The 24,637-nt window shown below is 47.8% G+C and overlaps 1 protein-coding gene across 2 annotated transcripts in view; it reads left to right on the plus strand.

Moving 5' to 3' along the window:
* Positions 1-24,637, plus strand: part of GRIK4 (glutamate ionotropic receptor kainate type subunit 4) — a 179,357-nt gene that overhangs the window by 54,079 nt on the left and 100,641 nt on the right. For both annotated transcript variants that reach the window (XR_008975372.1, XM_057433308.1), the window contains exon 2: positions 6,046-6,179. Coding sequence is in view for 1 of the 2 variants with exons in the window: in XM_057433308.1 (XP_057289291.1) it covers positions 6,098-6,179 (82 nt within the window). In the remaining variant the exon portion in view is untranslated. The remainder of the gene's footprint in view (positions 1-6,045; positions 6,180-24,637) is intronic.

Raw genomic sequence — 24,637 nt, forward strand, 5'->3', positions numbered from 1 at the left:
TAATCCCTTCGTCTGGAAAGCATTGCTGTGCCTGACAGTGCCCTGTGAAGCAGGGCAGAAAGGCAGGGGATAGCAGCACACACACTGAACGTTCTTGTGTTCCCAGAGGGTTTGCAAGCACTGTTGTAGTGGCAGAATTTCCTAGCGGAGAAGCAGCTTAAACCTCTTAGAATAAAATAAGCTGCCCCAACAACTGAGTTTTAATGCTGTCAAGTCAATGTCTGTAATGGGACTTCTGTAAGCATCCCTCTGAGGGGGCAAGCGGGGTTTTCACACTCGTAATTCACTTTGCTGTGCCAATACTGCTTTCAAGTATTGACCGACCCTGAGGGGCCTGATGGGTCTGGTGACAAGCCTGTGGAGGAGCAGGTAATTGAATAAAGACATCCTGTGACTCAGCCTCAAACTGCAACTGCTGAAGTCTCTTCCTGTTCACAGGTCTGTGTTTGATAGTGCTGTGGAAAAATCTTCCTGCGAGATAGCTGAGTCTATATGCAGCTTGTATGAGGAATTAGGATGGGTACATAGAGCTTTTATCTCTAAGCAATGATAGGAGAAGTTGATCAAGCTTTGCTAATGCTGGGGAGGATTGAGAAGGGCGAGATGAGAAAGAACTCAGGATTGCGGGGAGAGGAAGTTAAAGGAAATAATCCTAAGGAATGAGAAATGTCAGGAATACATTCGTCCTTCTGCTTCACTGCCTCCAGAATTCTTTTCTCCTTGAAGTTTCTTGCTGCTTTTTCTGGAAGTCACGAAGGGTGGAGGGGAAAAAAATAGAAGGAGAGAGAGATAAAAGAACACAGCTAGAAGAATTCAAAAAAAAACCCCATTTTATGTATCAGCTGAGCAGGCATTTATCACCAGCATCACCTTCCCTTGAATATCACCTCCTCTGGTGCTAAATGAATGACCCTCTGGGAGCAGTGCTGTCACTGTGGTGTGATGGAGAGTCAGAGGTCTTTTTATCCGCCCAGTACCTGGGCAAAAGAGATACCACTGCTCTGTCTCTCACTTCAGATGAGTTCATTCCTGGCGAGCCATAGTGTGAATATTGTGAGGGCAATGTGAGGAGGGGAGAGGCTTGGTGGCTGAAAGGAAAGCAGGCTCTTTAATGCTGATGAAATCTCAAAGGAGACATAGTTTTTATAGGAACATAGAAATTGCTAGACTGGAACAGAGCCGTGCTTCGTATTGTTATGTGTGCTTTTTCAGTGCTAGCTGCTTTCAGAAGCAGCTTATAGAGGCTTGCCCCGAGGGGTGATTCTTCTAACCCTCAGACACAGGGAGTTAGCCAGTGCCTTGCAGCATGAAGGGTTTCACATGCCTTCCAAAACCTTATTTTCTCTTTAACCCCCCCCCCCCCCCCAACTTGACTATTGTAATTCCAGCTATTCGTTCTCTTTATACACATCTGATCCGTCTCTCAGTCTTCCCGAGGTTTTGACTGCAACCGTACCTGGTGGTAATGATTTACCCATGCTAATTATGCAGTTTGCAGAGGAAAACATACTGTTGGTAGCTTTAAATGGAGTGATTTTTCAGTTTAATTGAACTTACCTCTTTGTATCCCTGGGGCAGGCTTGCAATTGAGTTCCTCCCCTGCCCCTGAGACACACAGGCACGTTTTCGAGCCCAGCAACAGTCACTTGTTGAAATGTTTTCCAGTTGCTTTCCCTCTTGTCTGTTCCATTTACATCGGAGCCTCTCTGCAGATGAAGCTTTGCGAGAGGAAATAGCTTTCTCTGCTTGTCGAAAGAACGAAGAAGGCTCTGTTAAGTTGTTTGTTGATATTTCCTGACAGTTCTTCAGAGTTCCTTGCTGCTCTGCAGCTGTTAAATTTGTTGTCTCAGCTGCGAGGATTACTCTAGCTTTGCTTGAGCTGCATTTTCTCACCATTCATCAAGCTTCTGGTGATGCACGGAAAGATCCATCAACACCAAAGCCACCTCCAAAGTAGCGTTTGAGTAAAAGTCTGCCTCCCGATTGCCTGGATAAGATTGAAGTTGCTGCCAATTTTAAAGGGTGTTTGTGGTTTCTCAGCGAGCTTGCAGACGATGGTGTAGGGGGTTTGCAGTAGAAGAAAAGGGAGGTTACATCAGGATATAAAGCACACATTGGGGTTTCTGACAGCCTCCTTCCAGGACCACGGAGCGAAGCGCAGCTGGAGATGCTGTGCCTTACCTTGATGGAGTGCAGCCCATCTTCAGGGCTCCTCAGCTGGAGACAGATGTGACGGGACAAAGGTGGCAGGGCAGGTGGCAAGCAGGTTTTCAGGGTGGTAATAGCTTTGCAAGCGTGAACAGAAACAGAGCAATGAGCCTGGATTTCTCACGTGTTCTTGGTAAGAGGGAACAAGAGGGAGAGGAAGGAGGTGGCTGGTGTTCAGGCATACCTTGACCGTTGGTGTGGCAGCTTCAGGAGGGGTTTATTCTGTGATTTAGCATTTTATTCTGCCTTTTGGCTGTTGCCGTACTGTCTAAGATCTCATAATCCCAGGACGGTGTGGCAATGGTGCTCTTCTTCATTGCTACCTCACAGTCATTAAAAATGTATAAGTAGTTTCAGAAGCAAGTTGCTTCCTCTGAGGAGCAAATCGTCCATAATTCTGCTTGGTATTTAGAGACTTATCTCCAGAGAGAGCTCAAAACTCTTCAATGTGGTCTTGATTTATTTTATTCTCTTGAATTTTCAGAGCTAAAGATGAAGAAGGGCTTAGCAGGAAAAGAATTACAGGCTTGAGCTGTGCAGAGAGAAGCCAGGGGCCACCTTATGGTCCACTGCCTATTGAGCAACTCATGTACCACCCTGAAGGACCTAAGAAAGTCTTTTCTAGCCAGCCTACCCCTTTTGGAGGTAGCAGATTCAGACTGCTTTATAAACAGCTGTCCATCAACCAGGCTTGCTTGCTGTCAGAGCACACTGCCAGTGTAATAAAAGGGAAACCATTGATGCAAGAGCTGTGCATGTATAAACAGGCTGGCGTGTTCTTGGTGCAAACTTGAGTAAAGGAAGTTTGGTTTGATTTATTTCCAGCAGACTGTGGTGAGAAAATGAGCCTGGGATAAGCCATCTCCACATGCACAAGAATTAGTGCAGCAAGTTGCTAAATACCCTTGATCTCTTAAGTGTTTTCTTGGCTTCTGAGGCTTTCTGCTTTGTGTTGCACGAAAGAGGGTTATCATCCTCCCCTCTCTGTGTGGAATCGGAGGCTGCACTGGACTTGATGCCTACGAGTCATTGCTGCTCTCGGGCAGAAAGCGTGTTTTATAGCTACTGCACATGGGGAGATGAGAGAGGGAAAGGTGCACCTTGCAGCTGTAAGGAAGCAAAAGCTTTTGGGAGGATGGCCAGCTCGGCAGGGCAAACATTACCTTACAAAGAAGGGGTTTGAACTGTGTTTGCCACCCTTTCACACCTGAATTTAGAGAGTAGGAGACAGGAGCACCTTGGGGTTTCAGGCGTTAAAGAGCCATGAGGACTGAAATCCCTCTTTGTTCTTCTGAGAGTAGATACATTGATGTTAGGCAAGGAGGAAAAATCCTCCCTCTCATCCTAAGTCTTGAATTCCCATGTCTGTTCCCACTGCTCGGTGGCACAGGTGCGATGATGCCAAAGTGCCCATGTGTTGCAATCCTTGGCTGTTTTGCCAGCACCTCCATCAGCCAGATGGTCGATGGCTATGGGTTGCAGGAACCTGTGTAGCTCTGCTCTTTGGCGAACCCCAAGGTGTATTTCTACTGCTGACAGATGCTCCTTGGGTTTGCGCTCAAAAATCCAAGCACTGGGAAGCCGTTCTTAGCAGTGGGTAATGCGTTAGGTGAACGCAGCATCCCTCTGTGCTCCATGTTCTAGGTAATTACAGCCCTGCCGCTCATGTAGCATAGCACAGCGGGTGCCCTGTATTTATTATTTAGCTTTGCTATTAGCACTGAGCTGGTGATGCAAAGGCAGCTGCTTCTCTGGGAATCTTGTAATTCTCCTCTTCCCCAAACCAGGCTGCAAACAGGAGAATTGGCCTTGTGGTTCATCCCTCCGATGTGCAAAAGGGAGGGGTGAGAAGTGGGAATGGGCTGTGGAGGGTGCAGGTACCCTGCTAAAGGCGATGGCAAGGTGCAAAGAGCCGAAGGTTTCTGCTAGTTTTTGGTACAAACCCTTTTGATGAGTTGTTCTTTTGAGCAAAGAAGCAATGCTGTGGTGAGGAAACAGCAGGTATGAGCATTTGGCAGGTTTGTAGTCGTGTGTCAAGATGTGTTTGAAGCCTTTCTCCTGTGTCTCTGTCGCTGATGGCTCTTGTAGTCTCCTCTAGACTGCCTTGCCCAGGGAGGAAGCGACAATAGAGGAGAAATAAGGCAAACCACATCTGAGGTCCTTTATCAGATGCTTTGCTAGTTGACATGTAGTTAATCACCACCGGCTGGCTGCTCAGGACATTGTTTGCATGGAAAGCATGCCTAGGGCGGCAGCGCAGGACATAAAGGAAGAGAAGAAGACTGTGGGTCTTGTGCAGTGGCTTTGGAGCCGATCCTGAGCATGATGCAGCTCTTTGGGCTGCAGAACTCAAGCTTCTTTTGAGGTTCTCTGGCTCCTTCTGTGGCTCTGCAGGGAAGGATTGAGAGGGGATGTGTGTGTGTGCCTGTGTGCGACTTTGGTGCTGGTGGTACGGGTGGGAATAAATCTGATGTGATCCTGCTGTTCGGTCAATAACTTGGGAAGTCTGGAAAGAGCTGCTTCAAAGTGCTCAAATGATAACGTTGCTCCACAATCTGTGCTGCTGCCAACGCTTCCACATAACCGATTTACCGTGCACTTCACCTGTTAGGGGTTTTGACTCCCTAGGAATTAACCTGTAACTCCCACTAAAAAGAAGGCAAAATTGTCATTGCCTTTCTCAGAGGGGGCTAATGGTTTCCTGGTGGGTTTTGGCAGCTTTTGCTTGTTAAAAATGCATTGAACTCACAACTTGTGCCATCTTCAAATGTCCAGCTGATACTAGAGCATGGAGTCCCTTGATTTTCTCTACCTGAGAGAACTGGGACTCAGGATGAATGGGAGGCATTGATCCGTAGAGAAATGAAGCCCCATGGAATGGAGATGCTGCTCAGCCCCTGTATTTCCTTTGGTTCTATGGGCACATGTCGGTGTTTCTTTCCTTGTGAAAAAGGGTGAGCTGTTCTGAGGAGCGCTGAGATGAGATGGAGGAAATGGGAATGTAATGTAAAATGAGACAAATGGAAAAATTCCAAGTTAAAAGCTTTGTCTTTCTCCAACAAAACTCCTGGTGACTTCCAAGGCAGGGTAAAGACTTTGCCTGTGTCAGGACTGAAGTATTTAGCCCAAGTATTAGACAAATGGAATAGCATGAGAATGTTTGCCAGATAATTGGACAAGGGGAGAGATAAGGAAACAGATTAAATAGTTTGCATTTAAGGACATTGCTGCCTTGGAGATAATTTGATCAACTTGAGGTACAACCATCTCTCCTGTAAAGTGAAATCCGCCCTGTAAGAGGAGCAACAAAAAGTGGTCCTGCTCTTAGTCTTGTCCTGAATCCTCTCGCACCTGAAAGGGAGGGAAAGAGGTGGTGACTGTCACTGGGGCAGGAGCAGTGCAAATAATGGGTTGGTAGTTTGGTGGCCCAAGTTATATTTTTGGTATGCAACTGCTTTGTCCTAGCCTAAAACCAGAAGTCAGTATTCTGGTTTAAGGTGTAGGCTGCTTTGAGCGGAAAAAAAGGGAGGAAGGTGGAAAGAGAAGTTAAAGATCTGACTCAGTATTGATTTCCACTTGGTTTTGTGGCAATGCTAAAAATGCCAAAACGAAATATTTGGACTTTTCCTTGTTTTGCTTCCATTTATTATTTTTTTCTTTTTTTTTTGTTGGAAGCTCTTCTGAATAATTCATAGTCTGTAAATAGCTTCCTCCTCCTCCTCCTTTGGTGAATAGACTCTTTGTCCCAAGTGCTTGGCAAGCTCGAAGCGGTGTCATCCTGCTGAGTCTCTGGTTCAAGAGCAGAGGTGCTCATGGTGCTTTGTGTTCTCTCTACAGAGAGTTATGTCATGCCCAGACCACCAAAGGGCTCCATGAGGATTTATGGAAGATGCCCCGTGTCTTGGCGCCTCTGGTGCTCCTTCTGCTGTGGCTGATGAGGATCGCTGCCAGCCCCCATTCCCTGAGGATCGGTGAGTACAAAGCTTGCTCTGACCTGTGCTTAACCATCCTTCTACTCATTGTTTGAGCCGCTCTGTGTAGAAATGCTTGCACCAAGGGTGCCAAGCCTTGCCTTTGTTGGCTGGGCTCCCTGCCTTGGTGATGTGCTCACCGTTCAGGTGGGCATGAGGTGTTATAAATGAAATGCAGTTTCTGGTGGGTGTACGTATTTGCATTGATTTTTATGGTGGTAATTCTACCTGCTGGGAATCTTTCTGTATAATATGAAGTGAAAGCCACTCCTCCAAGAGGCACTGAGGAGTAAAACTTTCCCCAGGCTCTGCTTGATGCTTTCCTAAGCTCCACACAAAAGGAACTGGTTTTCTGTCACAAGTTTATTTGCCCCCACATGGATGGGCAGGGAGTGTTTGAGTCCTAACCAAACCTAGTGAAGCAGTGCCACTTTCTTTGTAAGAAAGCCCTATGCGATTGGTTTCCTTCTGGCTTTATCAGAGTGTTCAAGAAGAGGCACCATCATCTTTGCTTGCTGCCTGTGCGGATGAGCATTCAGAACCTTGTAATGAAGCTTGCTTCACATTATTGACACGTTACTTTGTTGTTTAGAACCCTGACTGTTCTCTCTGGAGCTGCTAGCTGGCTGTATTAACTATTTGTTGCAGATAAACTAATCTATTCCTGTCCCCACTTGCAACTTTCAGAGGTGACACTTGAAGGACAATTACCTCTTCCTTCTGCTCCTGCAGCATGGAGCAGCTCAGAAATACAGCCAAGGAGGGTCTGTGCTGGCAGGAGTTTGAGAAGGGTGGCTGGTGCTTTATACCCCCAGCAACTGTGATTCATGTGGAGCACTCAACGCTGCATAGCCTCGGCTCCGCAGACTGCATTTCATGTTGATGGGCAGATCCCCTACCTGAGCGAGCAGATGGGGTTGGGGATGGACAGTGTGTTATCAGCATGCTGAGGGTGAAAGAGCCTTCATTGTACCTTGTGCCCCAACCGTCTTTCGTGTGTGCCTGGGGATGCAAACCAGTCTGGGAGCTGTGCAACCCAAATGGGAAGGTGTTGGAGAGAGGTGGGGATGTGTGTGTTTGTGTTCCTGGTTGAGGGCTGGCAATGAAAATCTGTGCTGCATTGCACTGGGGGCAGCTACCAGGCAGGATTAGCTGCTGCCTTCCAGGTCTCAGCTTGGTGCGTGCTCAGGGCTCCCCAGTGGAGTTGATGGTGGCTGCTGTGATCTGTGTCAGTGCGGATCTCTGAGGGCAGGCAAGAACAAGCCATGGTGTCTGTGTGGTAAGGGGGACAGAGAGTGTTAAATACGAGTGGCCAGTCAAGTGTCTCCAGTCACCTCCTGCCTCTGTAGGATGGGACATCTGGAGTCCTGATCATGGACCTGGCCGATTCCCACACATGGATTTCCTGAGGGAGGGGAAGCTTGGATAGGTATGGCAGTACATATCTGCTGCTTTTGTTCTGCTCTTGGCCCCAGAGCCAACTGCTCTGAAAATGGTGCCTGAAGCAGATGGGCAAAGGGCTGAGGGGGGGTTTGGGGTTTTATCTTTGTTTCTTCAGGAGATGCTTTTATTTTAACAATCTTCCCAGCAAAAAAGTTAATAAAAATAAAGTACAGAATAAAAGGACAGAAAAAATATTACTAGCAGCTCTGAAATCATTCCCAAATGCACGCTTTTGGCAAGGCAGGGAGATACGGTATCTAGCAACATAAATCAATGCGCTGCATAAGAAAGGAAAACAGGCCAGCATGAACATTTAAATGTTCAAAGAAAATGCAAGCTAACATTTAAAATCATCCTGAAACCCATCTGGTAATGGACTGCTCAAATGCACAGTTGTATGATTAGTAATGTGAAGTGAACATAGGCCATGTCGTGTTTGGGTTCTTCAGGTTGCTAGAAGAGATTATTGCCTGCTGCGCTTGGCTTCTAGGGTAGGAGGAGGCATGTTGGTGCTGAGTCAGGGGCACTTGGCTTTTACAGTAAGCACTGAGCTTCCCTGCTGCTGCTTTCTTGGGGTTTGGGGTGGATCTTCGCCCAGATACTTCTCAGTGGAGTTTCTAGGCAGCAGATTGCTTAATCTTTGAGCACACAGTGACAGGAAACGCTGCTAGCCTGGCCAGGACCAACAATGAGTGTTGCATTGCGGTGAGCTTTAGAGGCACAATCTCTGCAAGAAAGAGAGCAGAATACAGGCTGCAGGGTGACCTTCCCTGGGATGCTGGCATGCACAGGAGCAATCTGTAGACTATTGTATACTCTTTTTTAGGGAAAAACATTGGTAAAAACCTCTGGGTTTTTTCAGCCTTAAACTCCCTGTCCTCCCCTTCTGATCCACTCCTGGAGCAAGTCCCCTGAGACGCAGTGTGTGGGGAGAAACTCTAACCCACATGTCTTATCCCAAATAGTGTCCTTAAGAGTGTCTTTTGTTTATCAGTCAGTTTACCTGTCTCAGTGAAATATTATTCCATAGATGCTCAAAAGCTGATTGTGATCAGGGTGTGAAAAAGCAGGCAGGAATGGGCATGTTTGCAGGAGGTATGTAATGAATTGCCTCAGTACATGCTGTAGCCCTGAGATAATATACGTCCTACAATGTATATACATATAAAATATATATATATAAAAAATGTAAAGACAATATACATCCTACCTAAATGTCCTGGGAGCTAATCCCAATAGTTGGTCCTTTCCCAGTGTGTGCCCTTGCATCCGACCGTACCAAGAGCAGGAAAGACATAGCTCCCTCCTGCTTATCCCAGTGGCAGGCAAGGAGATGGCTGGTGCAGCGTGCTCCGGGCCAGCATCTCCCCTAGCTCTGGTTTCCTGCAGCCTGTAGTGGCTGTAGAAGTGATTCTGAGGTTTTTCTGTTTGGTTGGTTGTTCGTTCATGCTCAATAAAGTGCCAGGGAATTTGCTTGAGTTATTTACGGAGTTATTTACTTGATCTTGTGGAGCAGGCTGACACTGCTCTAAATTGGTATTCTTGTGCTGGATTCATTGGGTGTACTAACAGCTCATTGAAAATTCATATGCAAGCCACTGTTGTAGTTTATACATGGCATTGCCCTAACTAGCAGTACATTCAGTAGCACTGATATACAGTCTACTGCCAAACTCCTTGCAAGGCCTCCTTCAGCCCTGCAGCTCTTTAAAGTGCTTTTTTTCTGTTATTCCCTGTCTCCAAATCCCTTCCCTCCCTCTTTCCCCCACCTCTGCAAACTTCATACAAAAGGCAAGACACAGCTCTAGCACTAGGGGTATTTTGTTTGGTGAAACTCGGTGTTCTTCTATCCCTTACTCGCTGAACAACCTGCACTGCTGTCCCAGGGCTTGTGGTAGGGTTTCATCCATCAGAGAAGCAATATGTGGTTGGAGTCTGAACTGATGGTGGGACTAGAAGTGCCAGCCTGGGACGTTTGTCCTTGTATCTAGGCATGTTTCCAAAAATCTAGAGTAACTAAAGGGCTTTGGATCTCCTACATCTATTCAGATCATGGAACTATAATGGCAGGAAAATGTTCTTGGGAGCCTCCAGAGCATGTGGAGTCATGGGAAAGGATTGGCATTTAGCTGTGCATGCTGAAGTTTGTGCAAGAGACAGACTGGAGACGTGCATCCAGCTTTTCTGCATCGCTGTGATTGTATAGTGCCCTTCTGTTTCCTGCCTGTCAGAGCGGTGTAGCAGAGCATCGTTTCTGTGGCCTTGCATCCCTGCATAATTACTCTCCTGAGGCACTTATGCGTTTAGTGAGCTGAAGTGCCTGTAGCTGCAGTGTGCTTCTGCCCTGTCCAGCACACTTTGTACACTGGTGTGTGAGGGCTGGGAGCAGGGGAGAAACACTGAACCTTAAAAACGTGTAAGGCAAAAATGAGCGATAATGGCAATGAAGAGAACTGTGGACTGTTTAGTTCAGCTCCCCCAGCTCCCAGAGGATATACATAATTCTCCTAAGGCATTGCAGAGAAGATCCCACAAAGCAGCACGCTGTTAAACATTAACATTTGGAAGGGTGATGGTGCCACTGATGATGAGGGTGCAGCCAGTCCTCCGGATGCTGTAACAGAAAAGAGTTGATGTTAGACCCAACGGGTCCATTCTGAGGTAGGAAGAAACATGACTGTGCTCATTATGGCAGGCAGAGCTGTGCCTTTGTGGCAGGTTGCTTTGTGCCAGCCCTACTGCCCCTGTATCCCAGTTGCAGCTAGCTGACATGGCCTGAAACTCCACTTCTCTCACCTGCCTGCAAGTGGAGGAGTGCATTAACTTAGACAAAGCATAAACTCCTTTCAGTATGCAGCGTTGCTTTCTGGCATGCCCAAGGCCTTTGTGGATGATATCAATGCAACTGCATTAAACTGCTGTCCAGCAATTTGCTGTTCCCCAGCAGAGAAATGGCCTTACCCTGGCTTTGAACCTAGCAAGGCTGCGGCGATCAGCTTAAAGCGAAGAAACACTCTCCAAGTCTCACATGGTGGTGCTGTTGCTGGATAACCTTTCCTCTTGTAATCATGGATAATGTTAAAGAAAACAAAGCTTCTGGTAGGGGTTAGGTGATGCTGCCCCTGGCCAGCTCTCCCACCAGCGCTGGGAGCAGAGGCATTAGGTACTGTCTACGCAGGATGTGGCTCGGCTCATGACTCCTCACCAGAAGGCAGCAGGCTGGAGGGGAAGAGCTCGGCTAGGAAACAAAGGATTTCACTGAGACATGTGAGATTAGCTGGCTTCTCTGTGTGTGGACCTAACTGCTTTTAGAGGATTAAAAATAATCCTTAAATAGCCTTAAAAATAAGCCATTGTGAGCTACAGGGTGCCAGTACCCGACACTGTACCTGAGGGGCAGCAGCAGCACTCGTGGGATATGTGACACATGCTTTCGAGTCCCATTGTGTTTGGGCTGTGATAACATCAGCCTGGCTTGAGAAGAGAGGAGGGTGCAGTTGCTCGGGGGGGGGGCAGGTTGAGGGGTACCCGTTTGGCACAAGGAACAGTGAATGAGTGAACTGCATTATGTTTGTCAAGTCGCATCTGGAGAAGTAAGGCACGGACAGAGGGCTGTGGTGACAGAGGCAGGTATGAGCTGCAGCTAGGTTCATGTTAAATATGGGTAGATGCTTCCCATGGGTATGTTGTGGTCCTAGTCCTTAGGGACCTAAGCTGGAGGCTTGCCTGGGGTGCCCTGTAGGTCCCCTCAAGCCCATATAGTAGAGACTTGCCCTGCGATGTGGCTCACCATTACACCCAGCCCTTGATGCTGGGAAGTGCTACTGGGTGCCTGACTTTTGGTTCTGCCCTCTGCCTGATTCATACCTGACTGGGCTCATTTCAGCACTTGGACATAGGGTTTGGCTTGTACTGATTTGATGGTTTTTAAAAGGCTTTCCCGTTTTGTTCAGGACTTTACTAGGCTCTGAGACTATAAAGAGATAGAGAACTGTGCAGGAGGAAGAGAGGTATCCACATCTTTGTTGATGCATGATGTAGTATATTTGTCTGGCTGAAACAATATCCATTTTCCCCAGTAATAAAAATGCCCAGTTGAGTTCATTAAGGCAAAGTAGATTCATAGTTATTCACCACTTGCTGCTGAAGAGTGATGAAAGGTAGAGAAAACTGCAGTATCCATTTAACTGTTTGCCCTCTTAATTTTGTTTTCATTATTCTTGTAGGAGAGTGATATTTTATTTATGTGTTCTGAGTTCTGTGCATAAATATTTAGTTCCACAAGTTACCCATATAGATGCAGGCCCTTTCAGCAATGCCTTGTCTAGACCTGTGCTTGGTTCTTCACAGCTCTCCCCAGGTACCGCTGTGCTGCAGCGCTAGGAAGAGTGGCTAACAGCGCGCCTCTCCTAGTCATAGCTTCCCTGCCCTGAGTGAGCAAAGGCAACTCATCCATGGAAGCTGCTTGCAGGATGAAAGAGGTTGGCTTTTTCAGATGAAGGGAGCTGAAGCTGTTCAGAGAGGGACTGCATGCTGCTGGTGGTGCTGCGGTCTCTTATCTATCCCGTTCTTTACTGAGATCCAGTGAAAAGGGGTTTTCGTGGATGCTCTTGATGTCGGATGCTAAGGCAGTGCGTTCTGACTGTTGGTGTGGTCACTGCGTGCAGGCAGGGGCTTGCCTGCTGTTCCCTCTGGCTCTGAGAACGTGAGTTTCCCTGGGGACGTGCTGGGTGGTTTCTCTGCCTGCAGACAAGGAGGCTCATTAGCACCGTGGAAGTGCAAGGGAAAACTGCGGGATGAAAGCGAGGGCTTCCCAGTGAGGAGCTATGGGAGAAAGAGTGGGAATCCGGTTGAGTACTTGAGGGATGTGGGAGTCCTGCATCTGGGCTTCATTTTGCTTGGAGTTTGAACAGCGAGGGGCCTGTTTGGCGTGCTGACCGAGGACTGGGTACCAAAGAGGGAGGGATTGATGGTTTCCTCCACCATAGAGGTTGCTACACGGATTGCTTTTGATCAAGGTTGAATGCATTTGGCTTAAAATGGACTGAGCCGCATGCTGCAGGGAGCCTTCAGGAAAGAGAGGGGTTTGGTGCAAAGTGGGGTGACCTGCCCTGCTGTTGGTGGCTCTGCAGGACAAAGGTGTCTGTGGGAGCATTGCCCATAAGGCAGCACCCCTTGCCTTATGTAGGAGACCTTATGTAGGAGGCTGTGGTCTTGCTACTTAAAGCGTAATAAGCTCCTGGTGTACTAAGGAATCTGGCACTATAATAATATGAATAATAAATATTAAGCAGATTTACATCTTGGCTCAATGCTACAGGGCAAGGAATGAGGAGGCGTGTGTATTCAGCCAGACACACCATCTCTTGCATGTTTTGCACCCCTGTGGCAGAGTTATTTTTACTGATCTGATCATTAATGTCTGAGAGGCAGGCGACACAGTGCATCCCAAGAGACCTTAACCTTTGTTTGGATTCATTATATACCCACATATACTATATAGGTATGGATCTCTGTAGAGCATCTGCATGGGCAAGTCAGCTGGTAGCTCAGGAAAGAGCCGTGTTGCTAAAGCAGCAAATCAGCACAGAGCTCTGTTTTAACGTTTGCTTGTTTGATGAGAGCTATTTGCTCACCAGCACGGGTACAACTGTGATGTGCCAGGGCACAGCAGCCCTGTGCTGTTCTGCCTTAGAGATCTGGAAGGTGAATGGGTGCGAACTAGGTGCTGATACAGCAGGATGAGGATAATGTGCTATAAGGAGGGGAGCCAGGGAGAGAGGGGCTGGTCATTACCAAGGCCATATATGTCTGTCTCACAGGCACAGTCTTGTGTACTCATGGGGCAAGACACAGAGGGTGGACGAGGGTAGGTGCATGTACAGGTTTTGCTTCGGAGGTCTGATTCTTTACTTTTGTTCCTGAATGTTGACTCTGCCAAAGCCAAGGATCAGGATCTGAAAGCCATATAACTTGTTTTATATCTAAATACTGCTCCTGCCCTTGGGCAGCACTTTGTGTAGGTAGCTGCTGAGCCATTCTTAATACAGATCTTTTTGTTTCAGAGAGTGAAAGCCAGTAGCAGGAGCTACTCTGTAATTTCTTTCATTATTTTTTCATATGTATATATGAATAAAAAAAAGTCAATTACATGAATGAAAGATGCTTGGTTCCCTGCCTAACAGCTGCCAAAACGAATTCCAACTCCCAGCCAAATTCAGCAAAACTGGATTTTCTGCAGCAAGCTCCAGTGCAGCATGAGGGAGGGTTGTGCCTTCGTCTGCATTACAGATTACTGCTGCCCAGCCCCTTGCCCTTGGCTGTCTGTGTGGGCAGCTGAGGAAGGATGGATTTCACACACCCCATGCTGAGCTTGATTTCGCTGCGGAATAAGCCTGAATTCAATATCCTTAGCAGTGCCTTGCTGGAGTGAGTGCCATCACACTGCAAAGCAATGCTCGCTTGATAGAGAGCAGCTGTCTCGGCAGCTCAGAGCACCTGAAAACTTAGTGATGGCATCAGCAGTACTTTGAGCTTCAGTTTTGTTCCTCCCCATGGACCAATCAACTTGCATTTAAAGAACCATCTGAACTGGAGATTGACTTTGGATGTGGACAGGAGCCGGGTTGAGTTATAAAATGTGATTAAGCACACGGGAGAAGCAAGCCCTCCATGCAGGCAGCACCTGTGGGAGGGCAGGGAGCAGTTATAAGGCTGATTACTGAGGATGGGGCACCTGGGGATACAGGGCTGAAGAACATGGTTTCCTGCTTTTTGGGAGGTGCATATCTCTAGTAACCATAATGGGATGTGAAGTGAGGTGAAGGATAGCCTTGCAGATTAAGGTAGCGACCCAAGTGTCTAAAGGTGGGTTGAGATAAAGCTGAGAAGGCAAGCTGAAGGATGGCAGATGGGAGGAGGAAGACAGCAAGGCAACTCTTAGCTTGTAACAGTCTGTTGGAGCAGAGCTGAGAGCCTCACACTGAATGTAAGGTAGGGTTTCTCTCTGTTTGGAGCAGCATGCCTTGTGCTCGGATGTTTATTCCTCATTCTCCTGCTGTGTAACTCTTGGCAAGCTCACTTGTCCTTGTTCTGTAGGTGGGTGGACTGCAAGCTCAGGGACCTGCTCTCCTGGATGCAATGCATGCAGCGCTCAGCTCAGTGAGGGGTTAAAGACCTCTTGCAAGCGTTAGGCACTGCAGGGCTGTTGGGCAGCCTTCCCAGGAAAGGTGCTTTTGACCTGACAGAGCCCTTATGTCGGGAGTCCCTTCTGCAGCTGATTGCTCATGGCTCAGTTTAAGATAACCATACCCTTGTAAAGCTAAAAGCCCAGGCTGTCCTGGCTTGTGTTCAGAAGCTCCGGGTGTTTTGAACCTATAGCATCTGAAGAAGTCCCAGTCCCTGGAGCAGAGAACAAACCTGTTGACAAAGCTCCTTCTGTGCTGCTGCTGCTGTGCCCTATACAGGGCTCCAGCCTCTGCAAGGAGCAGGTCCTCTCCTTCCTGCAAAGCCTTGCTTCTGGCTTTGTTCTTCTCTTCTCCCTCACGGAGACCTCATTGCCATGAGGTTGGAGCTACTGGCTGAGATTGCTGGGGAAATTCTGAGGGAAAAGGGAAGGGTGGAAGAATGTGAAAGAATGGATTTTGCTTTTCTGTAGGATGTCAGCTGTGGCAAGCAGAGCTGCGGTCTGTGCTGATGGGCAGGGGAAGAACCAGTGTGCATGTGGGAGAGAAAGGGGGCAGCATCCAAGCCCTAATCCATAGCTGTGAGCAGGCAGGACAAATGGGTGCCCTCAGCCTGGATGCTGGGAAAGCCATCCAAGAGGGTGCTGCTAGAGAAGCAAAGGTGGCAGATGCTGATGTGTTAGCACAAAGATGGACTTGAGCATAGAGTGAAAAGGAAGCCACAGAGGGAGATCTGCAGTGCAGGGGCAGCTTAGCCCTGTGGTTGCCAGCTCTGACTTGACCCCTGCCAAATGAGGACTGTGGATGTAAGGAGGCTGCAGGGAGGGATGCCTCATTTTCCCAAGGACACCACTAATGAATTCCTCCTGCACCTCCAGACGCTGTAGGGGTTTGGAGAGACTAAATGGAACTTTATGTGAAACTGATGGCTGAATGTCAATTCTGCTGTCGAAGCCAATTTGGGAGCCGGAAAGTGCTAAAAGAATTAAGGTTGTTAAATGGAAATAAGTCTACTTGGTTGAGATAAAATAGGGTTTAAATGAGTGAAATTATCTGTGGATTACCCTTGTTAGACTACTGCCTTATTTAATAAACTGAGTTTTAATCTGCTGCAGGGATTCCTGAAGGAAAAGTTTAGCCTATGGGGGTACATGAGTGTGATGAAGGGGAATGGACCAGCTGTGCCATCATCCTTCAGAAATGGAGCCACAAGAGTGAAGGGGAAGTAACAGTTTGTCCATGAGTGCTTTGTGCTTTCATAAGCATCTCGTTTGCTGCTTTGTAAATGGCTTGATTTACCAACCTTTAATATACTACCAAGTTGCTTGGGTAGTTCTCTTGTTGGCAGAATAGGAGGCCACTTCTGGTTCATGATACCTGTTCTGGACACCATGTGCCCCTTGGGAGCATTTCTAGCACAGGGCCATGCAGCACTTACTGCTTCCTGGGGTAAACATAGTCAGACCTCCCCTTTAGCACTGGAAAGGGGTGTGCAAGGAAGGGAATGAACTCTTGCTGTATTTAGGAGGCAAAGAGAGAGTGCTGGGATCTTGAGGGCTGCAATTGCGGAGACAGAGCCTAGTAATTATTAATGCGCACTGATTATTTGCTTCTGCAAGAACAGATCTGTTGCAGAAGAGCCACCAGGCACTTGTAGCTAACTTTAGCTGGCCCACCTGACTTAATGCAGATGTCACCTGGCATCCTGCATGTGTTCCTGCCCCATCTCTCTTTAGTGGCAGTCATGAAGGCATAACTGCTCCAGATGCTTCAGAAACTGTCTGTAGGGGAAGGACCTGTTCTTAGTGTTGAGCAGTCATCTTTCCGCACTGTAGGACTCTGCTCTGGGCTGCTGGAGCCATATCATGACTTTGGGAGCTTAGGGCATATGGGAAGGGTGCCTGGCTTAGAGGAGAGGGTCTGAATGCAGAGTAAAGAAGGCTAATGCACAAGGAGGGATGAGGCTTGATTTTCCTCTTAGTTGTGTACCTCTGAGGTTTCAGAATAACTTTATGTCCTGTACGTGGAAGATTCAAGACTTTTCAGGCTGTTTTCAGACAGTTTTGAGAGAGAAATCAACTCCGAACTCATTGGTGGGTTATGAGACTCAGATGGGATGCAAGAGATCCGGGATCAGACTCCAGCCAGTGTAGAAATGTGTGGGTAACCTGTCTGCGTTATGCTCCTGTCTGTTCAAAGGAGACTGCCTTCTGTAGATACCATGTCTTTGGTAGCCCTTGTTGTTGTCAGGGAAGCTAATAGTACTGGGTAGCAGGCAGAGCTGAGCCACCGCCTGCCAGAGCCATCCTATCCTGGATTGTGCCTCGTTTCCTGGGCCTGTCCCGACAACCTGGTCTCCATAGATAGTGCAGTTTGTTGCGTCTCATGCTGCTAAAGTGGTTCTCAAGGAAGAAGTTAGAGCTGGGATAGCAGGACAAAGGCAAGGAAGGGACTCCATCTGTGCATGTGTTTTTCTCTCACTGGGGGGACTGCTGTTCACTGCCCTGTGTTGTAGCACAGTGAGGAATCACTGGAGCTGGGCTGGATGCGCCGTGTCCTCTGGAATTATCTCTGGGTTGCTGTCACAGAGGTGCAGGCCAGCATGAATGCCTAAGATCTAGCCTGAGGCTCATCCCACATGATCTTAAGGCTTCTGTGATCTTCTTGCCAAGCCCAAGGGATAATGAAGTCTGAAAAGTCATAATGTGGTGTCAGCTTAGGTTTGTCTGGGGATCTTCACGTGTCTTACAGATTCCACCCCCTTCCCAGCCCTGAGTTGTGGTTCTGCTTGGCAAGAAGGAGCCACTCACCCGTACCCGTCAGCACCACAGCTCACTGCTAGAAGGTTTTGTAGTCTCAGCATCTTGCAGAATCGGTGCTTATGGCTGCACATGTGTGCATGTCACAGTGTTTGACAGCACATTTAACCTCCACCTTGTACCAGATCTGATTCATACGTGCCTAATTGAACCATGGCAGGATGTGCCTCATCACAGTTCTTCATTTACCCTGCCGTATGGTTTTCTGGTCGTGTTCAGCTGCCCCACACACCTTCCCTTTTGACCTTTTTGAAGTTCTTTCTGCCATTTGGTTTTGGAACATCTTGTTCCCCATCCCTTGCACTGCAAGGCAGTTTGCAGACCTTTAGCATTTAGTATCTGTTGTGTTTCTATCCATTTCAGTGGCATGTGGAGTTTTTGGCATGCTCGTTTCATTGGGGGCCCTGGTACAGAGGGAAGAAGTGCTTTGTTATTCTAGGCATGCTTAGAGATGCCATCATTAGCAGTCACACAAGACAAAGCCAAAGAACGGTTGAGTTGGCACTGAAAAGCCTTGTAGGACTTGTGCAGAGTCTTGGGTATCCCATACAATAGCCATGCCAGATAGCTCACCAGCCCCACTTCAGTGCAGAAGCTGGTGTTGGGCTTTTGGGACAGGATGAGACTGCAGTGTGTGGCTTTCCCAAGCAACAAGCAGTGCCCTGCAGCTCTTGTATAAGAGCTTGCCTCCAAGTCCCCAGCAGGACCAGTCTTTGAGAGGTAATGCTATGGGATAGCTGCCTACCAGGTCTGGCAGAAAGCAAGCACTGTGGTTGTCCAGCTTGGCATGGCTGAGGAGCATTAGCAGGGTAGGATGGGACTGAGCTGAGTGCCTTGGGTTTTGGAGCAGAAAGCTTGTTTTCATTGTGATGGCTGTGGTTGAAAAGGCTGTTCTTCTCTTATGCGTTTAAATCCCATGAAGCATCTCATTAGGAACAAATGATGCCTCAGGCAAATAGAGCTATAGAGAAGTAATCTTTATTAAGCACCCTCAGCGGTCAGAGTTACTTGATGAGCTCCGGAGTTTTATTTGTAGGCAGCTTGGGTTGTTGTTTAGCAGTAAAATGCTTTGAACTCCCTCTCTTCCCTGTCTCTAGGTTACTGTTTTCTATTTCTGTGTGGTTTTAGTCCCTACAGCCCTGCAAATACTGCTGGTAAAAATCATTAACACTGGGAACAAAAAGGATGGAGGAGACTGGGTAAGGAACATGCAGCCAGCCATGCCTGGGGAAGGTGCCTGCAGCACATCATGAGTTGCCCTGAGCAGGATGCAGGCACAGCTGTTTCCATGGGAAGTGGTGCACAGAACCCAGAGATTGATGTGGAAAGCCGAACTTCTGTTTCTGCTTCAGTGCAGCATATTTGAGGTTGAATTTCCACTGGGAAAGCAGTATGTCATCTTGGAGCAATCGTCTCTGCTTCTCCATGCTGGCACCTATAGTAAGCTGGAGGGCTGGTTGTCTGTCATGTCTGGACTCTGCAAGTTCTCCACAGGTGATAGAAAATGGGCTGTAAACTGTAAGAAAAAGGGAGAAAGATGACTCCATGGTCATTATACTTGGCTTTATGAAAAGAAAATGAAGGCAGGAGATTCAAAAGTTCACCTGCATCTGTCTTGTCAAGCGTGTGAAGCTGACATGAGGATGGAGTCCTTACAGGCTCCTCTGTGCTCTTCATTTTTTGGTTGGTTGGTTGTTCCCCCCGCATTTACTTAACAGCCTGTATTTGATCTGGAGGAGCAATCACTATTTGTCAAGCAAGAGCTTTTTGGTCACGTCAATCAGCTCTAGCATTCATAGTCCATAGGAGCTTTTTGGCATCAGAGTAAATGCCTCTGCAAAGTGCAGCAGTAAGAAGGGCTCAGTCAGTTCCTTGCACAGAGGTCTTTTGGCAGATGCTTTCAAAGCTCTACACTATGATGGGGACCTTTTAGGCGAAAGACATTTTCCATGGGGCAGCCATGCATTGCTAGAAATGGCTTTGAGCTGGTTGTGGTCCCTCTGCTGCCTTCACTTCTCTTCCTCCTCATTGCCTAGCTCCTGCCCTTTCAGATGGCAAATGCAAGAGGTCGGTGGGTGTTTGTTGTGCTGGAACTGCTGAATGTATTGCATGAAAATGGGAAGCGTTACCAGGCATTGGCTAGCGGCACAGAGTGTTTGAGCAGGAGTTCATGCCACTGAGCATGCTTTTGGAAGATGTGCCCTGATGCTTGGGGAATCAATTAACCTCGAACAAATGTGGTGCCTTTATTTAGAAGAACACTGGCTTTGAGAGTCTCCTTCCCTGCTACTGAAACAAGCCACCTCTAGGGTGAAGCACGGATGCTTTCTAACACCGAAAGGTGAAGAGAGAACAAAAATAGATCCATAGCAAAACTCCATCAGATATGCAAGAAAGAGCATCTGTGTGACTAACACCCGGAGCCCTTAAACAGTCGTTTGTTGAATATATAGCTCTACACTTCTGTTTTAGATGTCCTGGTGCTATTCTTTGCTTTTCCCCAACCCCGTCTAGAAACATTCCAGCATTATTGCTGCTTGAAAAGGCAGAACTGGCTCTCTGTGCTGAGCTACAGCCAGCACCTGCAGGGAGCTGTGCAACAGGTTACTGTCTGCTTGCTATTTTTGCTGCCTTTCGAAGGGAGAGCAGAGCAGTCTGTGTAGATGAGTGCATGCTGTGGGATGTGCATCCTCCCCTCCCTGCTCGCCCAGGTCAGTGCAACCTTTCAGGGCTAAAAGTGCAGGCTCCGCTGCGAAACGTGATAGTTCATGGTACTTCACTCTTGACACGTGGAATATCATTGCTTCTCTGCTGGTTTTCGAGATCTCTGCTGGAGCTCGATTGAGCACAGTCGGCACTGCCATGCTGAGAAGCGTCATTAGCTTCCTGACAAGAAGTTTCTTAACCACCAGGAACACCCTTTCCAGGTTTAGGCTGAGGAGATGAGTTTTGCTTTCAGGTGCAGAAATGGAAACCTCAGTGAAATTAGGCACAGGCATTATTGGTTCCTGCACCTCTCCCTTCTTTCCCTTCCCGTTCAAAAGCCAAGTGGATACCTGGCTTCTGAGACGTCTGCGTTGTCTGTAAAATACAGCCATTTCCAGGAGCAATACCAACCTCTGGCTTTGCCTTCTCAGAAGATCTCTCCCCGGTAGTAAATCTGAATGTGTTCAGTTAAAAGCTGAGACTCTGGAAATGTAAAAATGTTAGCGTTGGGTTTGTGTATTTTTAGAGCCAGGATATCAATGTGTGAGTGGCTGGGACCAAGTGGATTTCCTATAGCACAGGAAAGGATGTCTCCTGGAGAGCAGCAGGGTCTGATAGCTGGGATCGTGGTACAGGGTTCTGGCTTTTCTCCTTTTTGTAAGCCTGGGCTCAACACACACGTGCTTTAGGTTTCAATCTCAGCAGGCTAATCTGCTTTCTGACCTAGTGATCATTGGTTTACTTCATGCAAGTCAACTGCACAAGTGCTTCCTTAGAAGAGCCAGGCTAGGTGACTAGAAGAGGTTCATTTTGTTCTTTCTATCATGTCTTCCATTTGGTGTAGGGCTGGATTTCTTGGGTTTGCTGTCTGTAGGAGGCCTGAACCCCATTACTGCATTATATCTGTAATATGACAAAATCCCTTGGCCTGGAGCAGAGAGGTGTTGTGAGGGAACACAGTCAATGTGCTGTAGCATGGGGAGGCAGGAGCTGGCCAGCCCCACTTGAGGCTGGATGGATTTGGATGGGACTGTAAGGCACAGCATATGCTGAATCACATTCTTCTTTCCCCACATTGTTCCCCAAAGTCAATCTGACCCTGCTTTGCACTGTATTTCCATGAAAGCAGGAGGGTGCTGAGCATCTTGCAGACATCGGAAACCTCTTTTAGGCTGGGATTATCCAACTAATCTTGTGATTATGGCGATAATCCCCTTTGCAATGGTGCCCCTCTCTGAGGAGCTCTTCCCTCAGGGACTTTCAAGTCCCAAATCATATTTTCTCCTAATGCTTAAGTACTCTATATTAAATTAAGGCACTCTCAAGGATCAGAGGTGTGCAAGTCCTCTGGTATTTATAGCTTTGGAATCTCTGGTGTGTCATCCATTAGGGCTCCTGTTAGGGATGGTGAGTGAGGGGCTCTCCTATTGCAGAGGAGATGCCTTTTGGCATGCGCCCATGTCCTTGTGGCAGAGGGAGCGAGCTGGAGCTGACCCACCAGCCGGGTCATCGATGCCTGAGCCTGCCAGCTTGCTGCTTCAGGGGTTGGAAGCAGCCAGAGAGGGCAGGCACCTGATGTTCCCCTGCCTTGGAGGGCAGGCAGGGAGGCAATAGAAGCAGCGCTGCGCTCCGAGTTGTAATCCCTTCCCAGTCCTGCTGCCAGGTAGTTGGCGGCAAGTAAATGTTTTGCTCACAACTCATTGGAGGTGGCATCTAACCAGATGTGCTCTCACTTGGTACAGCAGGAGATTTATTTGGTTGTCCATTTACAGCTTATTATTTTCTTCTGTCTCCCCCCTCCAGCCGCCCCAAATTAATAGCAGTTTGCTATCCACGAGGGTATACATTTTCTTCTGATTAAGTGCCATTTAGCCGTTGGCTGCTTGCTCATTTTACTTTTATAGACACATTTACAGCAGCACAGACAGAGGCACAAGCGCCTGGGAGCAAGGGTAAGGAGAATGGAGAGTCGCAGCAGCTCGATTAGATTGGATGTTAATAAAGTTCCCAGCTAAGCTGCATCACAAGTGTTCCTCACAGCGGAGATGCTGGAGGTGCGCAACTTCTCACCTGGTGGGACAGCCGGCGGGAGGCTTGTCATTACATCCTTGGCCATCGGGATGTTTGAATTCCATGTAGCCCGGAGCTTGTCTTTCCAGGGTGAGGAGCGATTTCCCAGCTTTCGGCAGCTGCTAATTAGTTGCAGATGATGAGATAATTTATAAGAATTAGGAGTGATTTTCTCCATTGTGCTAATATCGCTTGGCAATAAACCCGCGCTTTTCCAAGGGTGACTTCTCTCTAATGTAGGGATCAAGGCTAAAAATACAGACGTGTGTGTATATCAGTAGAGCGAGAGAACGTGCTTCTTAACCACATGCAAGGAGGTGTTTCAGACTTTCATTTGAAGCATAAGAATGGATTCAAATTGAAATGCAGATTTCACTGTATCGCTTACGGCAGCGTATGGAGAAAATGCTTGATGGTGTCACCTTGGTGGCAGGGCAATAGAAAAACCCTCTGCAGCACGCCGTGGAAGGAGGTTTGAACGTGGAGCAGACAGCTTGTCTGACGTGGCAGATTTGGCAGTGAATCAGCAAAACGAAGGTGGTTTTCATTCCCTTCCCCAGGAGTGACAGTGATTCATTGCCAGTTCATAGTCATGCTGGAGTAGCAGCTCGTGGGGAGACTTACAAGAGGAGTGTTTTGTCTCTTGTGAAGGGTGCCTGGGGGGCAACAGGATGCATGAATGAGAGGAAGAGGTGGAAGAGAGTGTCAGGGAAAGGCTCAGCAACAGTGCTGCTTATCCAGGGGCTTCTTGTGGCAATGGAGTCGAGATGCAACTCCTCATCACTGGGCGCATGTCCCACCTATCGTGCGGTGGGGTTGAGACACAGTGGTGGGACTTGTTCCCCATGCCGCATCAGTGTTTGAAGGTGAATCCCGTGCTGTGGCATTGCTGCTGGGCTTCTCTCCCTCACATGAGCCTCAGGCATTGCTTGTTCCTTCAGCTGGCCTAAGAGTAAATCGAGCCCTCAAGTGTGTGCCTGTTTCTTGCTGGTCTAGTGAGAACTGAGAAGCAGGAGCGTTGTTGCAGTTGTTCAGAAAAAAGGCGTTCATTAGCCTGAAGAATGAAGAATGAATTTTCCACAGACTCAAAAGGCTTCCAGTGCTCCATCACATTCCTAATGATTTTGTCACGGTGTTAATCCCTCAGGTGAGTGGCAGCATTTTGATATCAGCGAACAAATTGCGTTTCCGCATAGATAACCCAATAGAGAGTCAAGCATGAGAGCAGAAAACAATTCATCAGCTCCTAATGGAGCCTGCAGGTTTCAAGCAGGGCTGGATTCAGCTGTGTTGCAGAAGGGAGCCTGTGCCTGGAGCAGTCTCTGTGAGCCCTGGGTGCACGGAGGAGAGTGTGTCTGCATGGGGCAGTTGTGCAAGTGCACGCAGGTAACCTTGTTTGGCTTGTGGTGATGCCCAGGGTTGCTGTACAGCATTACTTATACCAAGAGGTAGTGGAAGGTTTGCTGAAGGGCAAATCATGAGCAGAGTGGGGAAGGTGGAGAGCATCAGTTGCTTTGTGACTCTCCTGATAGGAGAACCAGAGAATGCTCACAGGAGCCAAGTTGAGAACAAGCAGCAGGATGCTGGTTTAGAGCAACAGGTGATTGATGTGTTGAGCTCAAAGGATGCTGTGGGTACAGAAAGTTTTCATAGATTTAAGGGGAAACTGGGCAAGTGCAGGGCAGAGAAAGGCACTTAAGAGTTATTAAATATATAAACAACATCAGTTTCAGAAGTTTCCTAACCTGAGAGTAGCTGAAGGCTGGGAGGCCATTAGTAGGAATTATTGGATGGACTTCGCATTTGACAGTAACATTTGTTCTTGCGATCCAGATCTGAAGCAGAGGCACAGAGAAAATGGGAAGAATTGCCTGTAGCAAGCTCTCAAATTAGCACCTCTATCTCCCAGGTCCTGAGCTAGTGGACTGTCCATCAAGACTGAAAGGTGTGCAAGTCATGTGGGCTGTTGCAGCCTGCTCTGGGAAGCTGGAGGAGGTATTTGCACAAGCCCAGCACTGGAAACTGCTGCTGGAAATTATTCCCTAGTTTTGAGGAAGCAGAATTAGTTTAAACCCAGGTTTATTTTATCTTGCATGAAACAGAACATCCTTCTCCTGTTCGGACAGCTCTGTGTTCATTTCCTCCTTTTAATGCCATCTTTAAATATCTGCTTCATCAATAAGTGATTCTCTCTTGCACTTTGGAGTTATCTTGCTCTCCCAATCTCTCCTGCCCT

This window comes from Pezoporus wallicus, unplaced genomic scaffold (genome assembly GCF_028554395.1).
Source record: "Pezoporus wallicus isolate ANWC-B61680 ecotype Strahan unplaced genomic scaffold, APGP_CSIRO_Pwel_v1 contig_11829, whole genome shotgun sequence".
NCBI lineage: Eukaryota > Metazoa > Chordata > Aves > Psittaciformes > Psittacidae > Pezoporus > Pezoporus wallicus.